Source organism: Fukomys damarensis, unplaced genomic scaffold, assembly GCF_012274545.1.
Source record: "Fukomys damarensis isolate Sample0158 unplaced genomic scaffold, DMR_v1.0_HiC HiC_scaffold_17, whole genome shotgun sequence".
NCBI classification, from domain to species: Eukaryota; Metazoa; Chordata; class Mammalia; order Rodentia; family Bathyergidae; genus Fukomys; species Fukomys damarensis.
Window position 1 is genome coordinate 2,905,589 of NW_022900929.1, and position 24,798 is coordinate 2,930,386.

General features: G+C 49.0%; 2 protein-coding genes across 2 annotated transcripts in view; both read left to right on the forward strand.

Annotated features, from left to right (window-relative positions):
- LOC104875318 (kinesin-like protein KIF19) overlaps window positions 1–20,675 on the forward strand; it is a 36,567-nt gene extending 15,892 nt beyond the window's left edge. The window contains exons 11-20 of the mRNA XM_010642783.1: window positions 925–1,102; window positions 2,764–2,941; window positions 4,821–5,091; window positions 8,790–8,911; window positions 10,092–10,216; window positions 11,367–11,475; window positions 12,635–13,027; window positions 14,971–15,121; window positions 18,019–18,126; window positions 18,636–20,675. Coding sequence (XP_010641085.1) covers window positions 925–1,102; window positions 2,764–2,941; window positions 4,821–5,091; window positions 8,790–8,911; window positions 10,092–10,216; window positions 11,367–11,475; window positions 12,635–13,027; window positions 14,971–15,121; window positions 18,019–18,126; window positions 18,636–18,736 — 1,736 coding nt within the window. The 3' untranslated portion in view covers window positions 18,737–20,675. The remainder of the gene's footprint in view (window positions 1–924; window positions 1,103–2,763; window positions 2,942–4,820; window positions 5,092–8,789; window positions 8,912–10,091; window positions 10,217–11,366; window positions 11,476–12,634; window positions 13,028–14,970; window positions 15,122–18,018; window positions 18,127–18,635) is intronic.
- A 4,036-nt stretch (window positions 20,676–24,711) lies between these two features.
- Window positions 24,712–24,798, forward strand: part of Chst12 (carbohydrate sulfotransferase 12) — a 34,891-nt gene continuing 34,804 nt past the window's right edge. Inside the window, exon 1 of the mRNA XM_010642785.3 lies at window positions 24,712–24,783. The gene's annotated coding sequence lies outside the window, so the exon portion shown is untranslated. The remainder of the gene's footprint in view (window positions 24,784–24,798) is intronic.

Sequence of the window (24,798 nt, forward strand, 5' to 3'; positions counted from 1 at the left end):
AAACTGCAGGTCTAGAGTGAGCCCTTGAGTGAGGTGGGAGGGCTTGCCCAGCATGCATCATGAGGCTTGGAGTCCATTCTCAGAACAGCAAAAATAAAAAGCCATTGATTAATAGCTGGTCAACTGTTACGAATTTACCATGAAAAACAAAAGACTAGCATAGGTTTACTCCAGCTCTGTGGAACTCAGTCTAGCAGGAAAGGCAGATGTGAAAGATGTAAAGTATTTGTCCCAAAATATTCCTCATTACAAACATGCAGAGAACTATGACAGGGAAGCCAGAGTGTCATCAGAGCAGGCGGCAGATAAACTCTGAGTGAGGGTGTGGTGGGGTTTCACTGAGAAACTAAGGTTCAAGCTGAAGTGGCCAGCCTAGCCTTACCCTCTGTGAATTCCTCAGACTCAAATGCAGGGGGCCTGACCCCACACCAGGCAAAGAAAGGGTTTGAATCCACATCATCCACTCATTTATCGACCAGTCCAGCCATCCATCCATCTACTCACCTAATCATTCATCTGCCCATATATCTGCCCATCCACCCACCCACACATGCATCTATTCACACAAATATCCTCCCACCTACCCGTCATAGATATACACCCACCTATCCATCCATTCACCCACCCACCCACTCACCCATCCATCCACCCATCCATCCATCCATCCATTCATCCACTCCCATCCTTAATCCACCCATCCATCTATCCATTCTCCCACCCACCCATCCGTTCAACCCTCCATCCATCTGTACATCTACCCACCCTCCATCTAGCCACAATCCATCTGCCTCTCCATCTTCCATCCATCCACACATGTGTACCAAGTTCTGCCATGGGCCAGACCTCACTTGGGTGGGTGAAAGTGGGGTCCAACTTGCGTTTAGCTGGCCCTGCTCCTGGTGTAGCACCCCATCTTGCCCACAGTCACAGTCACACCCCACAACACCGAAGAGGAGAGCCACTTGCAGATGAACAAGATCCGGGCACAGCTCATCGGGGCCTTTAAGGAGCAGATGGAGATGCGGCGCAGCCTGGTGGAGCTGGAGAACACCAACCTGGAGCTGCATGTGGACCTGTCCCGCCACCTGCTGACCATTGCAGAGTGAGTGTTCCTGCAGGGCCACAAGGGCAGGGCCACTGGTGGGAGCCCCTGTTCTTACTGTGTCTGGCCACCTCTGCTCTCTGTAGGCCAAGACAGGACTCCTGACGCCATTCCCTGGCCCTGTAGCTCCTGTAGTTAAGCTGAACTAGATGGGTAGGTTTCCACCTCTCTGGTCTGTCACAGGCTGTGTTCAGAGCCAGCCAGGGGATGGTGAGGATCAAGAGTATTTATGGAAGAAGATATTAAGGCTCAGAGTTGTGGATTTGCCCACATTTACACATCTCCCAGGCCACGGCTCCTTCCTTTATACCTTTGCCCTTGTTCCTCTCTCCAGGGAGTGGAGTGGCTACATGACATTCTCAGCCACATCAGGATGCCTTCAGGGGTGACAGGGCACTGGTAACCACTGCCCCAGAACAGCAAGTGGGCCCTGTGACTGCCCTGGATGACGAAGAATACACAGTCACCCATTTATGAAACACTTCGAATAGCTCTGTGTTTTACCCATTTCTTCTCCTTCACCCTTTGCTCCAAATTCTACCAAATGTTCCTCCTCCTCTTTCCTTTCTTTCTTTTCTTTTCTTTTTCTTTTTCTTTTTTTTTTTCAGTTACACAAATAGCACAAGACTGCCAGGCATGGTGGTACACACCTGTAATCCCAGCACTTGGGAGGCAGAGGGAGGAGGATTGCCTCAAGTTTGAGGTCAGCCTGGATTATATAGTGAGTTCAAGGCCAGCCTGACCTATACAGTGAGACTCTGTATTAACAAAACAAAACAACCAAAAAATAAAATAAAACAAGCAGCACAAGACTTACATTAGAGGAGTTCAGATTTTAAAAATGAATCCCCAAGCTGGCCCCTGTCATCCTGACCCCCTTACTACTGCTGTCCCCCACAGTTCCCATGGGTGGGTATTTGATGGTATCTCTCTTGCAGAGCCCAGGCGGCTGTAGTCATCCTCAGAGCCCTGGGCCTGTGTGCTGTCATTGTCCCAGCTTTGCTGTGAAGAAACTTGGGCTCACCGGGGCACATTCACATGGGAGGGGCTGTGGCTGGGGAAAACTATAGGTGTAGATAAATAGGTAGGTGCAGAGATAGTTTATATATGTAGAGTTTATAGTTTATATATAGTTATATATAGTTTATAGTATATAATTATATGTATAGTTATATATATACAGTTATACAATGGTCCCTCATTTTACCTACTTAATATTTTATGATAAATTATATGTAGTTATATATATACAGTTATACAATGGTCCCTCATTTTACCTACTTAATATTTTATGATTTGGGAGAAGATGGCTGCTTTTGTGTTTGTGGGGGAAGATGGCCATGGTCGTGTTTGTTTCCCAATGTGGAATTTGTGAAGGGAAGCAAGATTTGATGGAACATTTTTGTTTGTGAACTGAATCGTTTACAAACAGAAACATTCACGAACTGAGGTATTTGTATATGTGTACATATATATAGTTTACATACACACATATATTACATACAGCATACAGGGCTGGGGATGTGGCTCAGTTTGAAGGCCTGGAGTTCAATCTTCGGTGTTGAAAAAAAAAAAAAGTTGGAGGATTCCTGAGATGGGAGGTATCAAGACCCCCAGTCCCTGGGAAAGGCTTGTACTTTGACCCCCTGTTGTGGCTGCAGCTGGGAGCGAGAGAAGAGTGACCTCCACATGCAGAGGGACCAGGGTGAGTCGGAGAAGGATGAAGAGCTGGCAGACACTGATGGGGAAGATGCATCCGCAGAGCCACATGAGGTGGCTGTGGCCAGAGAGGAAGTCAACCTACTTTTAGCTGAGCATCGGAAAACCTCAGCCCTGAAGGTGAGGAGAGGGAGAGACCGGGTGGTTTAGAGTCAGGGGATGGTGCTTGTTGGTCAAGGGCAGCTGATCCTTTGTGAGCATCATCCCATCCATAGAGAAGGCCGGTCGTGACTACCTTATAGATGAGAAAACTGAGGCTTGGAGATACTGAGTAAATTGACCCAAAGCCCCAGAACAGGAGGCATTGGCTGGGGCTTGACCTGGGTCTGACCTCATGCTTGGGGCCCACGGTGTAGAGTTATGGCTCCCCTAGGCAGTCTGTGGGCCAGTTGTGTGGAAATGGGGCAAGGGTGGCACTGTGGGCCCCACTGAGACCCTTTGCCCTACTCGCCTTCATTGGATGGAGCCTAGAAGGGCAAAGCCTTCAGCTCCTTCCCCTTGCAATATTCCCTCATGTGGAACAAGCACTTTACAGATTGCAAAGCGATTCCACGGGCATCTTGCTCAGTCTGTGCTGGATTCTGGTTAAGCAAGTCATAGGCGGACCTGGGCTGTGGCCAGAAGGAAACCACATCCAAGATCCTCTCTGGAGAAGGAAGTCTTTTCACAGTTTTGTGTCCTGAGAAGAGCTAATTATTTATATGAGCTATTTATGTAATAGCTGGTTACTTAATAGTGTCTTTCAGAGCTGGCATGTGATGGAGACTTGGGGGCAACTGGTGCTGCTGCACCCTTAGTTAAACGTTTGGGGGTATATTTCCAGGCAAAGGCGCAAACTGTCTGATGATATCATGTTGTTAAAAGCAGGAGGCATTTATTTCACTTAAAAGCTATGTAACCAAACCAAGGACCTCTTCATATTATTACATCTGCCTGCAGCAATTCAGAGATTATGCAATTTCTCTTCAAAATTAAAAGTCAGATTTCCTCTGACCTTTAAAACTAAGAAAAATTTTTTTGCTTGAGCTAGAGCTGTGTACCAGTGAGAAATTGTGACCCTGCACAGTCAGATATAGATACTGATATGTGGTGGTCTGTGAGCGATGGGTCTGCTAATTGACTAGTTAGTGAGCAAAGTGCTGTAAGTGTCCAGCTCCATGTCAGGCTCTGGGGACCTAAAGAGCAACAAGGCCAGGCCTCAAGGTATAGCCTTTAATCCCAGCTACTTAGAAGGATGAGGTAGGAGGATCACAAGTTTGAGGCCAGTTTGGGCAGTGTCACACGACCCTGTCTGAAGAGAAAAAGATGAATGAGCTCACTATCTGACGGAGTCCAGAGCACCACTCCACAGTTCTGTATGGTAACCCCGCCCTGGAGACAGAAGCTGGTAAGGGACAGGAGGGGCTGTTTGTTCAGCCAGGGAGTCAGTGGAGTGGAGGAGGCCACTTGGAAGGCTGGGGAGTAGGATCCTGGCAGGGGGCATTGAGCCAACCCCCGTAGCAGACCCCTTCTGATCACAGATCAAGAAGGCAGTAGCCAGACAGCCTTCACAGTGTGCTGGAAGCTGCCATCTGACCCATTCCTGGAGCCTGGATTCTCGGCTCACAGGCCTGCCTGGGCCCAAGCGTTATGGATGAAGTTATGCTGTGTGACACTGCTCCTCAGTGTCACCTCGAGCAGGCTGGAGATGTGGTCTAATCAAGCACTAATTGAGGGTTGCCAGGAAGGTGTTTTGGAGGTGTGTTTAACATTTATATTTACTTGGATCAGGGATTTAGCTCAGTGCTTCTGCCGCCTGCCTTGCAAGCACAAGGTCCTGAGTTCAATCCCCAGTACCAAAAAAAACAAAAACAACAACAAAAAAATGAAAAACCCCATATCATTTATAATTACTTAACCTTAAGTGAATCTAAGTCTACTTATGCCTATGTGAGTAAAGACCTGTCCACAAACAAGCAAGTATGGGCCTGCACCACGCTGAGCACCTGCTCTCCCCCAGGCCGGCCTGGAGCAGCGGCTGGCCCTCGCCAAGGAGAAAGCATCGCAGATGGAGACGCTGCTGCCCGCGCAGGTGACCAGCGAGGACCAGCGGGAGGTGCTGCGGTTGCTGTGCAGAGCCCATGAGCTGGAGGTGGAGAACACAGAGCTGCGGGCTGATGGCCTGTGCCGCAAGAGCCTGCTGTGCCAGAAGGACCTGGTGATCCAGCGCTGCCACCAGCACCGACGGCTCTGCGAGCAGCTCATCCAGGGGCAGCGGCAGTTGATGCAGGGTGAGCCCAGCCTGCTGGGTGCTCAGGTTTATGTTGTTACTGTGTAGAAAATGGAGGCTGTTCCTGTGGTTAAAAACATTGAACCAACTGGGCATGGTGCTGTACACCTGTAATCCCAGTGCTCTGCAGGAGAATCACAAGTTCAAGTCCCACCTGGACAATTTAGCAACTTAGTGAGAATTTGTCTCAAAATAAAAAAATTGAAAAGGGGATGTAGCTCCATAGTAGAGTGCCCTTTGGTCCAATATCACAAAACAAACACACAAAAATCACCGAACAGGGCCAGGGATTTAGCTCGGTGTTTCCACTGCCTGCCTCACAAGCGCAAGGTTCTGAGTTTGATCCCTGGTACAAAAAAAAAAAAATCACTGGACAGTCAGTTCCCCATGGCCTGGAGTGGACACCAGCCTCCTTCCCTCCTGGCCCAGCCTACTGTGGGCAGCTTCCCCTGCATCCTCTCCAGATGGTTTGTGCAGTGAGAGGGCAGCTGGGCAGATGTCCACTCACATCCACGGAGCATGCTGCATACCCACGGGGGCTGTGTTCTCTCCCTCACCCGGAGATTGTTCTATAAGGGTGAGTAAAATCTGCCTCTCTGGAGAAATGTTTGTGTCTGGGTAGCAGTTCTGGGGATTGAAACTTGGGCCTTAGCATCTCCCCATCACCTCCTCATTTTTAAAACTCTGATACAGGTTTGTGCTAAATCACCTGTTTGCTTAGCTGGGCTTCAACTTGTGATCCTCCAGCCTCAGCTTCCCACAGTACCAGGGATTACAAATGTGCACCACCACACCCAGCTTCTTTTCTAGCTTTTGTTTTTACATACTTTCAGACTTACAGAAAAGTTTCAGGAATAGTACAGAGAATATCTCTAAACTCCCATGTAATAATTCACTTTTACCCTTCTTCCTTCCTTCCTTCCTTCCTTTCTTTCTCTCTTTCTCTTTTTCTTTCTTTTCCTTCCTCCCTCCCCCCCTCCCTCCCTTTCTCCCTCCCTCCTTCCCTCTTTCTTTCTCCCCTAAACCATGTTTAAACCCTTAAATACTTTAGGGTATATTTTCTAAAAATAAGTGCATTTTCTTATGTGAGGGCAGGATACCAACAGTGACAGAATACAATCTCCAGACTGTATCTTAGCCTTGCCTTTTGTCCTGTTAACGTTCCTAAACCAAAAAATAGTTCTGAGTACCCACTGTAGTCAGGCTTTTGTTTTGTTTTGTACTGGGGGTTGAACTTCAGGCCTAAACTACATCTCCAGCCCTTTTTTATTTTTTGAGACAGTCTTGCTAAACTGCCCCAGGCTGGGATCAAACTTGTGATCCTCCTGCCTCAGCCTCCCAGAGTGCTGGAATTACAGGCATGCACTGCTGCACCTGGCTGAGAAAATGCATTAAACATTTATAGCAACAGTAAAAAAGTGTTTTGGAAAGGAAAATAGATTCCCTATAATCTATTCCCTGCCTGTATGCAATCAAATTTTGTCAGAGGTGTAACTATGCTGTTTTTCAATTTTCTCCTTTAAGGTTTTTCACTGAGGTAAGGATTATATAACACGAGGGAAATGCAAGTGAAAACTACATTGAGAGTCCATCTCATCTCAGTCAGAATGCCCATCCTTGAGAACACAAAAATATAATATGTGGTGGCAAGGATGTAGGGAAAAGGAGTCTTCTGCCCTGTTGGTAGGAATGTAAATTAGTGCAATCACTATGGAAATCACTTTGAAGATTCCTCAAAAAGCTATAAATAGTGCTACCATTTGATCCAGCTGTACTTCTTATTGGCGTATTCCTCCCAAATTGAAGTCATCGTACTATAGAGATGCCTGTATGCTCATGTTTACTGTGGTGCAGTTCACAATAGCTAAGCTATAGAACTAGCCTTGGAGCCCACCAACAGATGAATGGATAAAGCAAATGTGACACAGCCAGGTATGGTGGCACACATCTGTAATCCTAGCACTTAGGAGGCTGAGGCAGGAGGATCACCAAGAATTCTAAGCCATTTTGGGCCTACATAATGAGTTCAAATCCAGTCTGGAGTTCAGAGTAAATCTTTGAAAAGAAAATGTGGTATATATACACAATGGAGTATTATTCAACTACCATGAAGAGCAAAATTATGTCATTTGCAGGAAAATGGATGGACCTAGAGAAATGACATTTCATTATGTTAAGTGGAATAAGCCAGACTTAGCAAGACAAGTATCACGTTTTCCTTAATGTGTGGAAGCTAAGAAAGAGAAAGAGAAAAAAGAGATGGCATGAAAGTAGAAGGAAGACTATTTTTAGACAATAGAAGGGAATAATAAGGGTGGCAGTAGGGGTGTAAGGGATGGCAAGGGGGAGTGGTTACAATCAAAACATGCCGTGTGCATGTAGGAAATGACCACACTGAAATTAAAATTTTATGAAATTAACACACACTAATAAAATGTATTTAAATATTAAAATATATCACACGAAATTCATCATTTTGCACATGTTGATCATCCAGTGGCATTCCATGTGTCCCCCACCATGGTTGGCCACTGCTCTGTCTGGCTCTAGAGCTCCTCACTGAGCCAGAAACCCCACCCCACTCACAGCGGCTCCCTGTGCCCAGTCCAGGCCCTTGAAGCCCCCAGTCTGCGCTCCATCTCTGTCCTGGATGCTTCACAGAAATGGAGCCATTCAGCACATGATCTTCTGTGCCTGACTGTTCCCTGAGTATAATGTTTCTTAGACTCACTCATGTCACAGCCTGTGTTGGAACATCATTCCTTTTTATGGCTGAGTTGTACCCTGCTATGTGGACAGACCAATTTGATTTTTCCATTCAGATGTTCAGGTACATCTGGGGTGTTTCCTTTTTTAAATTTATTTTTAAATTAATTTTATGGGTGCATTTTAGGTATGCAATATAATGACATTCATCACTGGAAATTTGTACCTGTACATAATATACTTGGTTCTCATTTTTTCCCCATTCCCCTGGCCCTCCCTTGAACCCCATCCACCCCTCCCTATTTATAAATCACTACATTACACAGATGAGGCTTGAACTTGCAATCCTCTTGCCACAGCCTCTCAGAACACTGGGATTGTAGGATCACGTGGGATGTTTCTATCTTTTTTGGTGATTGTGAGTAATGTTGCTAAGAACATGTGTGTACAAGTTGGTTTTTTGTTTTTTGTTTTCAGACAGTTTTTGTTATGTAGTTCAGGCTGACCTTGAATTTACTACGTATCCTAGGTGGTGTTCCTCCTGCCTATGACTCCCAAGTGCTGGGATTATAGGCATGAGCCACCATGCCTGTCAGGTTTTTTTTAAAGCTTCTTTTCAATTCTTTTGGAGTTTGAGAAATGGTTCTTTAACTTTAACTTAAATTTTATTTGTCCATCATTAGAATCATTAACGTCATTTATCACTGGACAATAGAAAAATTTTAAGCTTGGATTGTGGGTACAGCTTAGTAGCAGACCACCTGTCATGAGGCCCTGGGTTCAAACCCCAGTATTGAAAAAAATAAAAATAGATGAAAACATAGAAGAACACACCATAAAAGCCTCTTCTTTCTATGAAGTAAGAATTTTTGCCTTCTCAAAACAATGGTACCATCTTTTTAACAAGTGGTGGCTATTTGCCTGGTTTTGTGTTTGGGTGGGTAGATGTGGTACCCTGACCCTGCTCTAATCCCTACTTTCCTGGCACCACAGATAGTGGCATACAGGTACCAGAGGCCCTGGAGAGGCAGTACCAGCTGTACTTCCAGGAGCTGGGAGAGGGCACCCTGGACCACTTACTGCTGCTGCACTGCGGGATGGCCAGCTCCCTGCAGGTGAGTCTGACCCACTGTGAACACCAGTGCACAAATATGAGGTGTGGTCAAAGCATACAGTGAATGTTTAAATTTTAAAAATAAAAAATGTTATTACAGTGTAAGACACATAACTATTATTTCCCCTCAAAATAGTTCCCCCTCTTTTTTGTTTGTTTGTTTTTTGTTTGTTTTTTTGAGACAGTGTCTTGCTGTGTAGTTCAGGTTGGGCTTGAACTCACTATGTAGCCCAGGTTGGCCTTGACCACTCGGCAATCCTCCTGCCTTAGCCTCCAGAGGGCTGGGATTACAGACATGCACCACCATGCCCAGATCCTCTTCTCTTCAAACAGACTTTTCCCATTGTTCTTGCCACCTTCTGAAGCAGTTCTGGAAGTCTCCTTTCATGAGTATCTTTTCCTGGCTGCCTCAATGTCCTGAATTGATTCAAAATGTTTATGGCAATTTATATCAAATAAAAACATGATAGCTCATCCTCACCCACTGTGCAACTTCTGGCTCTTCCCATAAGTCAAAATGACCATGAAAGGCACGTATTTTGAATCAATTCAGGACACAGAGGCAGCCACAATGGTGCCACTTAAGAGACTCACAAAAGAGGACTTGCAGAACTGCTTCTGAAAGTGGCAAGAATAATGGGATAAGTGTTCAAAGTGAGAAAAGGTATTTTTGAGGGGGAAATAAGGGCAATATGCCTTTTATTTCTCTCTGTCTCTTTTTTTTTTTTTTTTTTTTTTTTTTTTTTTGTGGTACTGGGGATTGAACTCAGGACCTTGTGCTTGCTAGGCGGGTGTGGTTCCACTGAGCTAAATCCCCATCCCCAGCAATATGTTCTTTGAAGTAGAAACCAGAAGTGGAATTGCTGGCTTGTACAACAATTCTGTGTCTAGCCTTTTGAGGACCAGCAGACTTCTGGTGTCTGACTACAGGTGTCCCCCAGTCCCATTTCTGTCCACGGACATGACCCTGTGATGTTCCCTAGGGGCTCCTGAACAGCAGCACTTCCCTCTGTCTCCGTGGCAGGGGCTTGAGTGATGGGGCTGCCTCACTGCCTCCCCCACTGCATGATGGTGGCAGGAAGGGCATCAACTATTCCGTGGCCCCTCAGAGACCTTCTTCTTGGTGACATGTCTTACCTGCATCCCTGCTGCCCTCAGTGGCCTTGTCTGTCTGGTCCCAGGATGCCTCTGTTCTGAATATACCGTCTCTGCCGGAGGAGGCCAGTGGAGACCAGCATGGGGACAGGAAAAACCTCCCGTGGGGCCTCCAGTCTGATCTGCTCCCAATGCTTCTGGAGAGAGACAGGTAAGTGAGATGGGGCCTGGGTAGGAACTGAGGACTTTGGCTCATCGAGGAGCTCCTGCTTCCTCTTTGATGAAGTAAGTCTAATGTCCCCTTCCTGCAGGGTTATTTTAAGAATAACCTGAGCCAGGTACAGGGGGACACACCTATAATCCCAGCTACTCAGGAGGCTGAGGCTGGAGGTTCACAAGTGTGGTGCTGTGGGGAAGAGTATTATCCTGGGGATAATTACAAGACACAGGAGGCTGCGGAAGGTTAGAGAAGGACCTTGCCTCTAATGCCCTCACATAGGAGTCTCATTTTCTGGGTCCCCTGCACATCTGTGCAATGAATGCCTGTGTCCGTGTGTCACATGTCGTGTACATGTGTGTTCCAGCCCCAGTCTGGGCTGGATGCCTCTCCACCCCTGGAACCCCTGCCTTGGTTCACTGTCAGCTCCACCCTGTGAACTTCGTGTCCAGAGCGGGCTGCAAGACCATTGCTCAGCCTGGCCACACCACTCTCCCTGGGAGGAGCCAGGCTCTACCTTGCTGTGCAGAGCCAGACCTATAGCCAAAAAAGCCTGGATGGGTCAGACCTCACCTGAGCTCCCTCCAGCTGGCCCGGGCTCAGGGGCACTGTGTCCTCAGCTGAGGAGTAGTGCTAGAGTTTCCTCTGGGACCAAGTTTCACAAGGGCTTGATTGTGTGGGTGTGTTGCAAGCTCAGGTTCCAGCCCCTTCCTCCCTGCAGGTCTGACTGGCCCAGCGCCCTAACTCTCTATCCTGAACCGATCTCTCCAGGGGCCAGCAGGAGTTACCTCACCCACCTAACAGACCTCTGAGGGCACCTGTCCCAAGGCTGTTTGACCCCTGGTCTGATGAGGGATCTTCCTGCTCGCCCCCAGCCCTCTCGGTACAGGACCACAGCACACAGGGGTCCTGGCGCACTGAGTGTTTAGCTCCGTTGAAACACAGAGGTGAGGCAGGGCCCCTCTGCCAGGAGCCAGTGCACCCATGGCCCTCAGCATAGGCCTGGCCATGTTAGGCGACCTGAGTATGACCGAGGCCACTGCCTGGCCCCAGTGTGGGGACACAGCCTTCGTGGCTCGAGTGGTGCAGAAGTCCAGATTCAGGCCCTGACAGTAGCTCTGCTGTGCCTCTGCTTCACCTGCAGTCACGGTAACAAGTCGTCAAAAGCCACACCATCGAGAAGGCCAGGCCGGAAGGACTCTCTCCTCCCTCCCCGGCCTCTTCGCACCCTGCTGACTCCGCCCATGCTGGAGGTTGGTGTGCCTAGTGCTAAGGGGGCCCTCACACCACCTCAGAGTGCATGGGTGAGTAGGGGGTCTGAAAGAAGGGCTTCCCCTAAGCCCCTCACAATGTAGCGGCCACTAGCATGAGGTGAGTATTGTCCCTGAAAGGAACAAGTGCGTGTGAGAGTTAAAGCCCCTCATAGGTTCTGGTGGCCTCCTTCGCCTGGCTCTCCAGCTCTCCCAGGTGTGGGCATTTTGGGGCTTAGGACCCAGCTGGACCTGGACTCAAATCCTACGCTAGCCCTTGCTAGCTGTGTGACCTTGGGCAAGTTACCTCACATCTCTGAGTCTGTTTCTTCACCATAAAATGAGTAACCCAAGGGCCTCGGCATGATGCCAAATTTAAAAAACAAAAAACAAAAAAACTGATTCAATAACCTAAAGGAAAATTGCTCTTCATTCCTTTGCATCTCTCTTGAAGAGCATCATCTCGCTCACTGCCTGTCCCAAGATACTCAGTGACACCCCCCACAGTGCTCTGCTGCTGAATAATGCAGTGATGTCCACCTCCTCATTTCCCTGTCACTCATGGTTTCGAGCCCCCTGCGCCACCTGCACTGGAATTCTGGCTCCATTCCTCATTCCTGTCCTCCCTTTGCTGTGTGTATCTGCCTGTCCTCCGGCAAGCACAGTCTCTTTTTATATGGGGACAGGAGTGAAACAGGCACTTGTAGGTAGGATGGCAGGTGGGTGGGTTCAGCAAGGAGAAGACTTTGGATATCCCCAAGTCGGTAACTGGTCCTTTCCGGTAAACAGTCATGAGGAAGCCCACAGGCTGGGCTGGGCATAGCTCATGAAGGAGTGCTGGCCTGGCATGCATGAGGCTGCGAGTTTGAGACAGGGCACCATTTTTTAAAAGAAGCTGTTATGCTCTTCTTGCTCAACCAGTATAAATGAGCAAGCTGCAGATATTTCAGCTGCTGACCACCAGCAAGGATGCCCCTCTGTAGGCACCTGCCGGGGCTGCTTCACCTGCAGAGGGCTGGGACTGTGCCAGGAGAAGCCCTGGCCAGTGACCCTGGGTGCCATGACCCCGGCCTCAAGTCACTGTCCTGGGTCTGCTCCTGGGGACAACAGTGGTACAATGACCAGTGACCTCTGACCATCCCTCTGGTGCTATTTCCTACAGAAACCGAGCACCCTGACCATGAAAAGCCTCATCTCCAAGATAAACCCCCCAGCTGGTCTGGAGTTGGGCACCCCATGGCTAGAGGGGAAGGCTGGCAGCCCAGCCCTGAGTGCCCAGGCCCTCAAGGAAATGGCTCTGGGTACCAAGAGCATTGCCCGAATCGCGGCCACCCGGCGCTTCAAGGCACAGGACCAAGAGGGCAGCAGCAGTGGCTCCTCCCGCCACCTCCTGGAGGAGGCGGCCCTGGACTCCAGGGACCCAAAGCCCAGGGCCACCCCAGACCCCAGCCCTGCAGACAAGAGGTGGCTCCCTGCCAGCCCAGGCAGGGACCACTGCATGGAAAGGAAGGCCAGGAGAAAGCGATCGCCATCTGTTACCTACAGCGTGCAACCGGTAGGTGAATGTCAGCTGGGCACCATTGCCTGGCTGCTGGAGTGGAGCCAGGCCAGGGTGGGCAGGCTGGGGACTCCACTAGATCACCTGCCCTGCATCTGCCCCCACTACTTCGCAGGCTCCCATGGAAGTTTCAGCTCCAGGCCATCCGCTCCGTGCAGTGCTTGAGCTCAGTGCTGCAAGATGTTTGGTCTTTCCTTAATATGGTTTTGTAAATTCTCTTTTCTTTTGGTTCTGGGGGTGGAACCCAGGTCCCACACAAGCTAGGTAAGCACTTTTTCACTAAGCTACATTCCCAGTCGAGGATTTAGTTTTTTTCAGCACTGGGGATTGAACCTGGGGCCTTTGCACTGTACTGCGACGCCAGCCCTTTTCATTTTTTGAGACAATATCTCACTAAATTGTTCAGGTTGGGCTTGAATTTGCAACCCTCCTGCCTCAGCTTCTCAGAGTTCCAGGATTACAGATGCATGCAACCATGTGCAGCCAGTGTTTTAATTTTAATTTTTTTTTGTACCGGGGATTGAACTCACGACCTTGTGCTTGTGAGGCAGGCAGCAGAACCACTGAGCTAAATCTCCAGCCCCAGTATTTGAATTTTAATTTAAGGAAGAGGTGCATTACTTGGTTCCAGAACATAGCAGTTAAATAACCAGGGAGACCATGGCTATGAGACTCAGTTGCTGCTATCTCTCTCCCCCTTGCAGAGCCCGGTACTGGCCCTCCATCCAGGCCACTGTCCACTTCTGCGGGGTGTGTGAGGGCACAACTTGCCAGACCAGCTCCACTCTGGCCACCATGAGGGTTTCTGTTTCCCTTTTAATGGCCACATAGGATCCTTTAGTCTCTAACTATGACCAACACTATCAGTCTCCCTATAGGACTGTAGCCTCCTCTTTGAATTGCTGGCTTAGTGTACTGAGTGATGTGAGCCACACCAAAGGTCAGCAGAGTCCCAAGGCTGGGGTACAGCTCAGGGGTGAGAGCTTGCCAAGCACGTCCACAGATGCACATTAGAATGTGGGGTTGAGGAGCCAGGGTATGGCATAGTCTGTGGGTCCCCACATCTCCCAGGGGTGTAGTCTTTCCTTGGAGGGGTTTCTTTCTCACTATAAATGGTGAATGAACAAGTGGGTGCATGGCCAGTAGCCAGGGTGTGGCAAAGCTTTGTCCTGACTCTGCCAACCAGAGCCCCAAGCTCTCGGACACAGGGTGCCCACTGGCTTGAGAATGACTCGGAACTGGTGACTTGTGCAGCAAGGGAAGGCAGCAATAAGGGTCCCAGGAAGGGCAGTTGTCAGTGTTCTCTCGAGAAACAGAACTCTGTCTGCACAGACACAGGGAGAAAGAGAGGTCTGTCACCAGGAAGCAGCTCAAGCCATTTTGGAATCTGGCCAGTCCCCAGATCCAAGACTGAGGCAGCAACTGGAGACCCAGGAGAGCCAGTGTTTCAGTTCAAAGGAGAAAGCCCATGGCCAGGCCTGGAAGGCCATGAGTCAGGGGGAGTGCTTTCCTACTGAAGGAAGGCCTGCTTTTCTGTTCTGTTCAGACTTTCACCTGACTGGATAAGGCCCACCCACACGATAGGGGCTATCTGCTTTTCTCAGTGCACAGATCAAAATGTTGCACTCACCCAAAAGGACACTCCCAGACAAACCCAGGACACTGTTCAGCAACAGCCCAGTGGGTTGATACATAATTAATTTTGGTGGGAGCTCCTTCCGTGAGGGGGGCTAGATGAGGGAAGGCAGGGGGAACACAGCCAGAATGTCATGCATTCATTCTTTCATTCACTCATCCCTGAGGGCTGAAGAGAGGGCCAGCAGGAGCTCCACTCATTTACACAGAACACAGTAGGACCTTAATCGGTGTATGACCTTGACCTTTCACCCCTCTTATACCCCCAGCTCACACCTGCCCTGCTGTGTGTGCTTTCCTTGCAGGTGATGGAGAAACCTCTCCTCTCTGTAGAGCATTTAGCTGAGAGCCAGCTGCCGCCTGGACACTTCCAGCCATCAAAGTCAACAGGAAAGAACTTCTTCCCAGCTGTCCCTGCCACCTCCAAGATAAAACCCACTCTCAGTTTTCACACAGGTATAGGATGGAGGAAAAAAAATAGCTTGTTCTTTTCTATCTATTTTTATTTTACAGGGCATTGAATCCAAGACCTTTTCACTGGGTGCATCCCACCCTTTTTTATTTTTATTTTGAGACAGTGTCTTGCTAAGTCACTAAGTTGCCAAGGCTGGGCTCAGATTTGCAGTCTTCCTGCCTCAGCCTCCCAGGTATGCACCACCTGCACCCAATGCTATTCTTTCTTCTGAATGTGCATTTGGAACATGTCAGAGTCTAGGCCAGTGGTGGCAAACCTGTGGCATTCATGCTGTAATGGGATGTTTGTATCACTGAAAGCTCTAAAAGGTTCTCCATCCTTGGTCTAGCCTGCTATCACCTGGCTGTGCCATGGTGTGATTGAATCTCAGGACTTCGTAGGGCAATGAGTGAGCTAAGGCTGCTGGCATGGTGAAGCAGACACTTGCAGGGCACCCAGTTTTGCTGCTGGTTTGTCTGGCATGGCTGTGGGCTCCAGCTGGGGACTGCAGTCCTGCATACAGTCAGCTGCCTCAGCACGGACCTCATTCCTGGCCCTGAAGGAGCAGTGCAGGTCTGAGTCGTGGCTCCTTGGGAGTGATTAGTACAAAAAGAGAACTAGGCATGGTGGCCCAGGCCTATGATTGCAGCACTCTGGGAGGTTGAGGCAGGAGGATCAAAAGTTTGAGCCCAGCCTGGGCAACTTAGTGGCTTAGCAAGATCCTGTCTCAAAATAAAAAATTTTAAAACAGGGCTGGGGATGTAGCTTAGTGCAAAGGTCCTGGGTTCAATCCCCAATGCTATAAAAAGAAAAAAAGTTGATGCTCACTGTGAACATTCTGTCACATAGATCAAAATTACAAATAAGGAGAAAACCATGTGTGAACCCACCATGCCGAAGTGGCCACCGAGAATGGCGTCCTTGTGGACTTCTGCCACCACTCTTGTGACAGGACGCCAGCTGTGTTCAGGTGGTTACAGCCACAAAGCACGGCAGGGCTGGTGCTCACCCACAGAGGGTACCCACACTGCTACTGCAAGGAGAGCACACAGGGAGACCCCTTCAAAACATAATGTGGCAATGTGGCAATCCCATAATTCCTGACCAATGCCTAAATTTTTATTTTTATTTTTTATTTTTAGCACCAGGAAGCAAACTTAGGGCCTTGAATTTGCCAGGCAGACCCTCTGCATTTTAAAAACTGTTTCATTTTTCACTTTTGTTTCATTTACACAAGTGTCAGTCCCTGAAAATGGAAGGAAACAGATGAGCCTGTCCTCCCTACAGATCTCAGGGTGTGCCAGCTCGCATGGCTGCTCCCCTGTAAAGGCTCCCCCTTCCTGAGCACATACCATGTGCCAAGGCTGGAGAGCAATAGTGACCTCCCCAGGGTCACACGTGTGTCAGCAGGATGGCCAGGCATGGTGCCCCAGGGCCCTCCCTCTGAGCCTGTCAGGGTACGAGGAAGGCCTGCATGTGGCTGGGGGAGACAAGGGAGCCCCTTCCCTGCTGGCCATGCAGACCCAAGCTGAGTGCACATTTTATTAGGAAGCCAGGTCACCCGCATCCAAGGCCTGCAGGGCTGAGCTCCCGGGAATCGCTCCTCAGGGACAGATTTGCTGAGAATGGAATGAGGCCAGGCAGAAGGATGGAGTTAGGAAAAGTATGACTAGAGTTTGGGCAGTTGGGGGGCCTCTGTGTGGTGAACGTTGAGCAGGGGCCCAAGGAAGAGGGTACCCAGCTCAGATGGGGGAGACCCACATCCTTCCCTACTGTTCCTCCTCTTGATTGCTTTAAAAATAAATGTTCCAGCTAGGCATAGTGGCAACGCCTATAATCCCAGCACTCAGGAGGCTGAGTCAGGAGAATCACTGTGAGTTCGAGACCAGCCTGGGCTACATAGTGAGTCCCAGGTCAGTCTCAATTACACAGTGAGACCCTGTCTCAAAAAAACCAAACATAAATAAATAAATAAATAAATAAATAAATAAATAAATACAAATGTTCCAGGGCATGGTGTAATCCCAGAACTTGGGAAGCTGAGTCAGGAGGATTGCTGAGAGTTCAAGGCCAGCCTAGGCTACACAGTGAGTTTAAGGACAGCCTGAACTAATAGTAAGACCCTGTCTCAAAACAAACCTAAATAAATAACAAATGTGTTGGGTTTTTTCCCAGTACTGGATATTGAATTCAGGGCCTTTTGCACTGACTGAACTACATTCCCGGTCCTTTTTATTTTTTGAGACACGGTATTGCTAAGTTGGCCAGGCTGGGCTTGAATTTGTGATCCTCTTGCCTCAATCTCCTAGAGTGCCAGTGTGTGCCACCATGCCTAGCCCCTAGCCTCTTTTCTATTTGTGGATGTTTGATAAACCCAAAAAAGCTTCTTTGCGGCCATGCAGTGGGCAGCTGAGAGCAAGGAGGGATAGAAGAAAGATGTTTAGTTGGGACTGGAGAAGGAACAAACCAGGAGTGGGGCTGGGAGGAACTGAAAAACCACTGCAGGAGTTCACATAAAACATAAACCTTTAGGGCCAGGGATTTAGCTCAGTGGTTCCACCACCTGCCTTGCAAGCACAAGGTCCTGAGTTCAATCCCTGGTACAAAACAAAACAAAACAAAACATAAACCTTTGGTGGGTGCCATGACACATGCCCATAATCTCAGCACTCAGGAGGCCGAGGCAGGAGGATCGTGAATTTGAGGCCAGCCGGGTGACTTAGCAAGACCCTGTCTCAAAAAGCCAAATAAATGAATACAATAAAATGAATAAACCTCCAGGGCTGGGACAAGGCCAGTGAGGTAAGGCACCAACACATAGTAGATTGTAGTTTATTTCTGGCATTCACAGGGTAGTTCCTAAAAATAACATTCTCCTGTCTCTGGTCTGACTGTGTAGATGAAGCCGCACTGCATGTTCCAGAAGTCAGCTTCACCTTCCCCAGCCCCACATGGCAGAACAGTTCAGGCCCCAGCAGGGCGGCCCTCCTGCCCCGGGACCTTCGAGGTCAGTGCTGACCCCATCCCACTCTTTGCAGTCCTGTGGCTCCCACCCTACCAGCCTCAAGGCCCGGGGTGGGAGGGAGAGTGGCATACCCACAAACCTGAGCTTCACACTCAGCAGGCCCTGAGTGCAGTCGGGCCAGGCAGGACCTGGGAGGGAGGTGGGGTCTGAGCTGGAAGGCTGAGTCAGAGGGAGAGGGAGGGGGATGAGAAGGGTCCTCCAGAACCCTGGACCTGAACATAGCCGGCAGAGCTGCTGGGTGCAGCCATTAGAGGGGACATGTGGCTTCAGAAGGGCCCCTGGGACAGGTGTGGTGATGCCTGAACAGTTCAAACCACATCAGACCCACAGGGAGGGAGGGAAGTTCCAGAGGACTCAGCCAGCAGCCTTCAGTACAGTGGGGCTGGAAGAGGGAGGGCCTGTGGGTGTGGAGTCCAAGGTCAGGTCCCCAGCTGGGGTGCTGGCTTCACTTAAATCTGCCTGGTCCACTAAAGGTCTCCTCTCTGCCCCAGGGTCTGCAGACAGCGGAGGCCAACACCACAGCCCATTGCCCCCCAGCAACCCCTATGGGCGCCGGGGTGGCAGTGCCAAGAGACCAAGAAGACCGAGGTAGTTGGTGGCTGGTGGAGTAGGCATACAGGGGCCAGGAGCCAACCCTGCCCAGAGGCTGGATGGGTGAGATGGGCTGTGGCCGGAACACGTCAGGGTAGCCCTCACACCACCCCAGGGCCGCCTCACGAGGATGGAGCCATGCTGTGGAGGCCCAGCCCTGACCAAGGTCCCTCCCAGGAAGCCCCCACTGAGGATGCTCTTCAGGGACCACTCCACCTCCAGGGTCTGCTCTGGGAGGGTGCTGTCTGGGTTTGGGGGTGCTCCAGCCATTAGACCTGGGCTGCAGAGGCCCTGGGGATGCCTGAGCCACAGGAGGTGGGAAGTGAGCTCCCTGGTTTGGAGCTGTGCATGCAGGTGAGCCCTGATGTTAAGAGTGAGCATCAGGTGGCAGTAGTTTGAGGACTCTCTGGCTCCTTTCAAGAACAGATCTTACTACAGAAGGCTAGAGACCCACATCCCACACTGGCTCTCTTTCCTGTGCTTTTGCTTGGGTTAGTGTCTTGGCCCACTCGACTTCTGTAAGAAAACATCATGGCTGGGTGGCTTAGGGACCACAGACGTTGGTTTCTCTCCGCTTGGGAGCTGGGAAGTCTGAAATCAGGGTACCATCCTGAATGGGCTCCTGTAGGGTCTGCTTCTGGGCTGCAGACTACTGACCCTGTGCTGTCCTCACTGCTTTTATGGGACACTATTTCTATTAATGAGGGCTGCACCCTGCTAACCTAACTGCCATCACTTTGAGATTAGGTTTCAGCAGGCAAATTTGGGAAAATACAAGCATTTCACCCACTGCAATTGTTCTGTGTGTACTTCTGGTGTTTGGGTATAGCCAGCCCAGAGGTTCCTTCCTAGAGGTTCCCAAGCTTCCTGTCCACACCTCTGAGTAATCCTCAGCACATGGAACAGGAGGTCCTTGAGAGCCCCTCAGCCAGGGCCCAGCTCTACCCGCTTTGGCCTTTGGGGACCCACATGGGAACTGGCCCTGAGTCCCCTTGCCTTCTCCTTGGGGGCTCCAGTTGCCTCCAGAGTAAAATGTAGCCCCACAGCATGGGGTCACATCAGCCACTAGCAGAGTAAAGCAGGAGGCAGAGAGGGTTTGGTGGGACTGAGGTGTGGGGTGAGGTGCAGAGTTACAGAGGCAAGAGGGCCAGCCCAAGGCTGGCTGCTGGGTGACGGCCTCAGTACTCAGGCCTGGGTTCCTGTTACTTTGTTACCCCACCACGCCTCCAGGATGCTGGAGACAAGCACTGCAGAGCTGCGTGTAGGGCTGGGGTGCGGAGCACTGGGTGTGCCATTAATAGGGGCCTCTATCCTCTTTTTCTGGAAAGGAGGTGGCATCTCCAATTTGTACACCTCTTCTTTCTCTTTTTTACCCTTTCAGTCCCGTAGCAACTGGAGCCTAGGAGTAGTTGGCTCTCTCAGCTTCCTCTGTCAGCCAGAGCTAAGGATTCTTAGCCCATCTGCTGCTCAAGCCACAGTTATTTCTAATTTCCCTCTGTTGCAACCCTGGTTACAAAAGCAGAGGCTGTTATGACTACTAGCGGAGGCTGGGAGGGACATAGAAACACCTCAAACTGAAACATAAACGGAGGAACTAGGGTGCAGCTCAGTAGTGGATGGGGTGGGAGTGTCTGGCTGAGCCAGGCTGTGGCTAGCCCTGAGGAGGTCACACTTCACCCGGGGGTCAGGTGGAGGGCACTAAAGGTGAGGGATGCAGCCAGTGGGACAGGATCGGAAGGGGCCTGGAGGAGAAGAGCTTCACCACTGTGGGCACCTCCAGGGCAGAGGTGGGCTTGATCCCACCAAGGCAGCCACGTGGCTATCATACAGCCTGCTGGGGAGCCCTGATTTGAATTCTGGTCCTGACTTTGACACTCACATGACTGTGTGCCTTCCCTAGTTGGTTGACTTCTCTGAGCTCTTTCCTCCTTATTTATAGATGGCAGAAAATATGTAGTTACTTTGGAGAAAATTATTAAAAATGTTTCTGTATGTTTCTAATGTTGAATCTAGTTAGTTTAAATGGAGGTGAAATTAGCATAAATAAAAGTAACCACTTTATTTTTTAATATTTATTTATTTATTTATTTATTTATTTATTTATTTATTTATTTATTTTGGTACTGGGGATTGAACTTGGGGCCTTGCGCTTGTGAGGCTGGTGACAGAACCATTAAGCCAAATCCCCAACAAAAGTAACCATTTTAAAGTGAAGGCCGCAGGGGCATTTAGTCCATTTACAGTGTTGTGCAACCATGATCTCTAACCAGTTCCAGAACTATTTTCCTCGCCCCAAAAAGGGCCCCACACTCATTATATAATTGCTGTACCCCACTCCAATCCCAGTAAGGGGTGATCTGTTTTCTTTTCTTTTTGATACTGGGGATCAAACTTGGGTCCTTGCTCTTGTGAGGCAGGCAGCAGAACCACTGAGCTAAATAGGGTGATCTTGATCAAAATCTAGGTCCTCTGTCCTCACACTCATTAGCTGGGTTTTAGAGCTTTGTTCAAATTTCCAATGAGGCTTTTGTTAGTGTGAGCTTGGGAATTTGAACAAAGGGATAGTTTGGCCTTGAGCACCTCCAAACGCAGGCCCTCTGGGATTTCATGTAATCTTTATTATGCACTACTTCTCAGTAACTAGCAGAATTTCAGCTAGGGGAAACGACATTTTAAAAGATTTTTTTAAATACAAAGGTATAATTTTTATATGGTAAAATGTACCCTTTGAATGCGTAGTTTTATGGGTTTGTTTGTTTTTTTGTTTGGTATCAGGGATCAAACTTGGGACCTTGTGCTTGCGATGCAAATGGCGGTACCACTGAACCAAATACCTGGCCCTAGCTTTATGGGTTTTGACAAAAGCATATGCCTGGGAAGCCAGGAAATAGTACTGTACCCCCTAAATTTTCTCATACCCTGTCAGAAACCATTCCTCCCCAGCCCCAGCCATAGCCCAGAAGGCGCCTGCCCCAGTGTTTTGCCTTTTCCAAAACTGCTCTAAATGGTGTCCTATGTGGGATGTTTAATTGTGGTCATCAACTTGGGTAAATTGAGAAACACTCAGGGAATTAGTAAAGCCCACTGCTGGGTGTGTCTGTGTTTTCAGAAATGATTGGATTTCAAGGGATCTGACTTCCTTACAGGTTAATCCACAGATGTGGTTATAATTTGATGGTGTTATTGGAAAGTGATGGAGACTTAGGAGATAAGGTTTAGTTGGGTGAAGACCTTGGGGACTCAGTGGCTATCTCACTCTGTTGTGCCCACAAAGTGGGCACCTTCCCTCCACCTCATCCATCTGCTGTGTTGCTGAGTCAGGTTACCATGGACTGAAACCTCTGAAACTGAGCCAAATTAAACCTCTCTTCCTATAAGTTGGATGTGTAAGGCATACCCCTACACCACAGAATAGTTACTAATACACTCATAGATAACCTTGAAATTGGCTTCATTGCACAATGTATCTAAGAATCCTCTACATTGTTGCATGCAGTGAGACTGTTTCTTCATGGCTCAGCAGTATTTGCTGGTGTAGTTGTTTACAGTTTATTCATTCACCAGGTACAGGACACCTGGTTTGTCTCCAGTTAGGGAAATTGAGCAAAGCTATAAAAACATTCAAATACAGGTTTTTGTGGGAATATAAATTTCATTTCCTTAGCTCAAGACTTAGGAGTGGGCCTGCTAGGTTGTCAGGAAAGTGCTTATAAGAATTGCCCCATGTTTCCAAAGGTACCACAATATTCTGCATGCCTATCAGCAGTGTAAAAGATGCAGCTGCTTGGCGGCCCCACCCGCCTCTGGTGCTGTCAGATTTAAATTTTATTCTACCATTCCATTACATAATAACATTAAAAATGGCTTATTATGAGCCAAGCATGGTCGCACACACCAATAACCCCAGCACTCTGGGAGGCTAAGGCAGGAGAATCACAAGTTTGAGCCCAGCAATGTTGTGAGATCCTGTCCCCACAAAAAAGGCTTATTATGTAATTTTTGCCACATAAATTTATGGGTTAAATTATAATTGTAATCCAAAAAAGGATTACACTGGAGTTTTAAATACCAGTATATCTGGGCTGGGGATTTAGCTCAGTGGTGCTACTGTCTGCCTTGCAAACTCAAGGACCTGAGCTCAATCCCTAGTACCAAAAACAAAATACCAGTATGCCAGAATATGATGTTATTTGGAGATAGAGCCTTTAGAGACATAAATTAACAAGTCATTGGGATGACCCTAATCCAATGTGACTGGTGTCCTTATAAAAATGGGAAATCTAGAAAAAATACAAAAAAGGAAAATCTGGACATCTAGACAGGTATGCTTAGAGGGAAGTTAATGTGAAAAGATATGGACAGAAAACAGCCATCTACAAGCCAAGGAGGGTCAGGAACAGATTCTCTCTCCGAGCCCTTGGCAGGAACAAGGCCAACACCTTGTCTCTGGGCTGCTGTTCTTCAGAAGGGTGTGGTCTGTGTCACTCTGTCATTGCTGCAGGAGCACCTGACACACACACAAGAACACAGGTGGTGGAGCTGTACACTCTGAATCCTATTAGTGAAACAAAATAACTGTCACCCACCTCCCAACCTTAGAACCCATGAACAAGGGGTGATCAAAAAATACAATGAATTTTAAAGGTTTAATTTATAACAATAAAATACGCATGGCCATGTGTCCCTCTCAAAATCCACCCTCCTGCTTCAAACACACACATCCTATCCTTCTTGCCACTTTCTGAAGCAGTTCTGGAAGCCCTCTGTGTTTTTATGAGGTGTGACAAAAATACAGTGAATGCTGCCGCCGAGTGCCACACAGAAAAGGATGCTTGTAAAAACGTCACAGTGCATCCTCATCCACCTTATTCACTGGATCCGGCATTGTGTGACTTCTGGCTCTTCCCCAAAGTAAAAATGACCATGAAACGGAAATATTTTGAATCAATTCAGGTCATCAAGGCAGCCACAACAGCACAATTAAGGACACTGCACAACAACTCAAATATACTACTGGCCCTTTAGCGCCCACTTACATGGTAAATTGAGTTGGGTGTGTGGTGATGCACACATGTAATCTCAACACTCTAGGAGGCTGAGGCAAGAGAATCACGTTTGAGCTGAGCCTGAGCAACATAACAAGATCTTGTTTCAAAATTTAAAAAGGCCGGGGATAGCTCAGTGTGAAAGCCCTGTAAACACACACACACACACACACACACACACACACACACACAGAGGTAAGTTGTATGTGATGGTATATTTTACCACAAGTTTTAAAAATCGACACTAAGAATAATTATTGTAAGCTTCCTATATATTAGGCACCTTGCTTCAGCACTTTGCACACATCTCATTTGAGTCACACAGCGAGTCCAAAGCCTTAGCTGGTGGGCGTCACAATCCTCTCTGCCAATGAGTTGAGGCTCACGAACGGGTCCGGTAACCAGCAGAAGCCCCATTAAGGCAGTGAAGAAGGTGTAGTTGGACACGTTTATAATCCCAGCGCTAGAAGGCTGAGTCAGGAGGCTCGCAAATTCAAGCCCAGCCTGGGCAATTTAGCGAGTCCTTGTCTCAAAATTTAAAAAAATAGAATAAACAAGGGTTGAGAACGTAGCTCAGCACAAAGACCCTGAGTTCATCACCTATATGGGAGGGGAGGACCAATTAGCAGCACTGTAGCTCCAGGTAAACCAGATTCTGGTATCCAACTGCAGGACCGGCTCCGCCCTGCGTGCCCTGACTGACTCCGCAGATTGGCTCCTGAGGAAGGGGCGGGGCTCCCGATGGTTTGTGGGCGTGGCCTATCTTGGCCGTAAATACAGCGCCACATGGCATCGGCTGGCAGGGGCGGGGCAGCAAGCCGAGAGCGCAGGCGCGTTGCGTGGTGGCGGGAGGGGTCGCCTCAGCCTCCCTGGCTCCGGGGATGACTTCTCGCGAGAAGATGGGGGCGGGGCTCTGGTACAGGGGCGGGACTACATCTCGGGAGGGTCCGTTAGTAGCGAGGCGGCGCGGCGGAGTGTGACTGGGAATTCCACGCGGATGCGGGTGAGGCCGGGGACG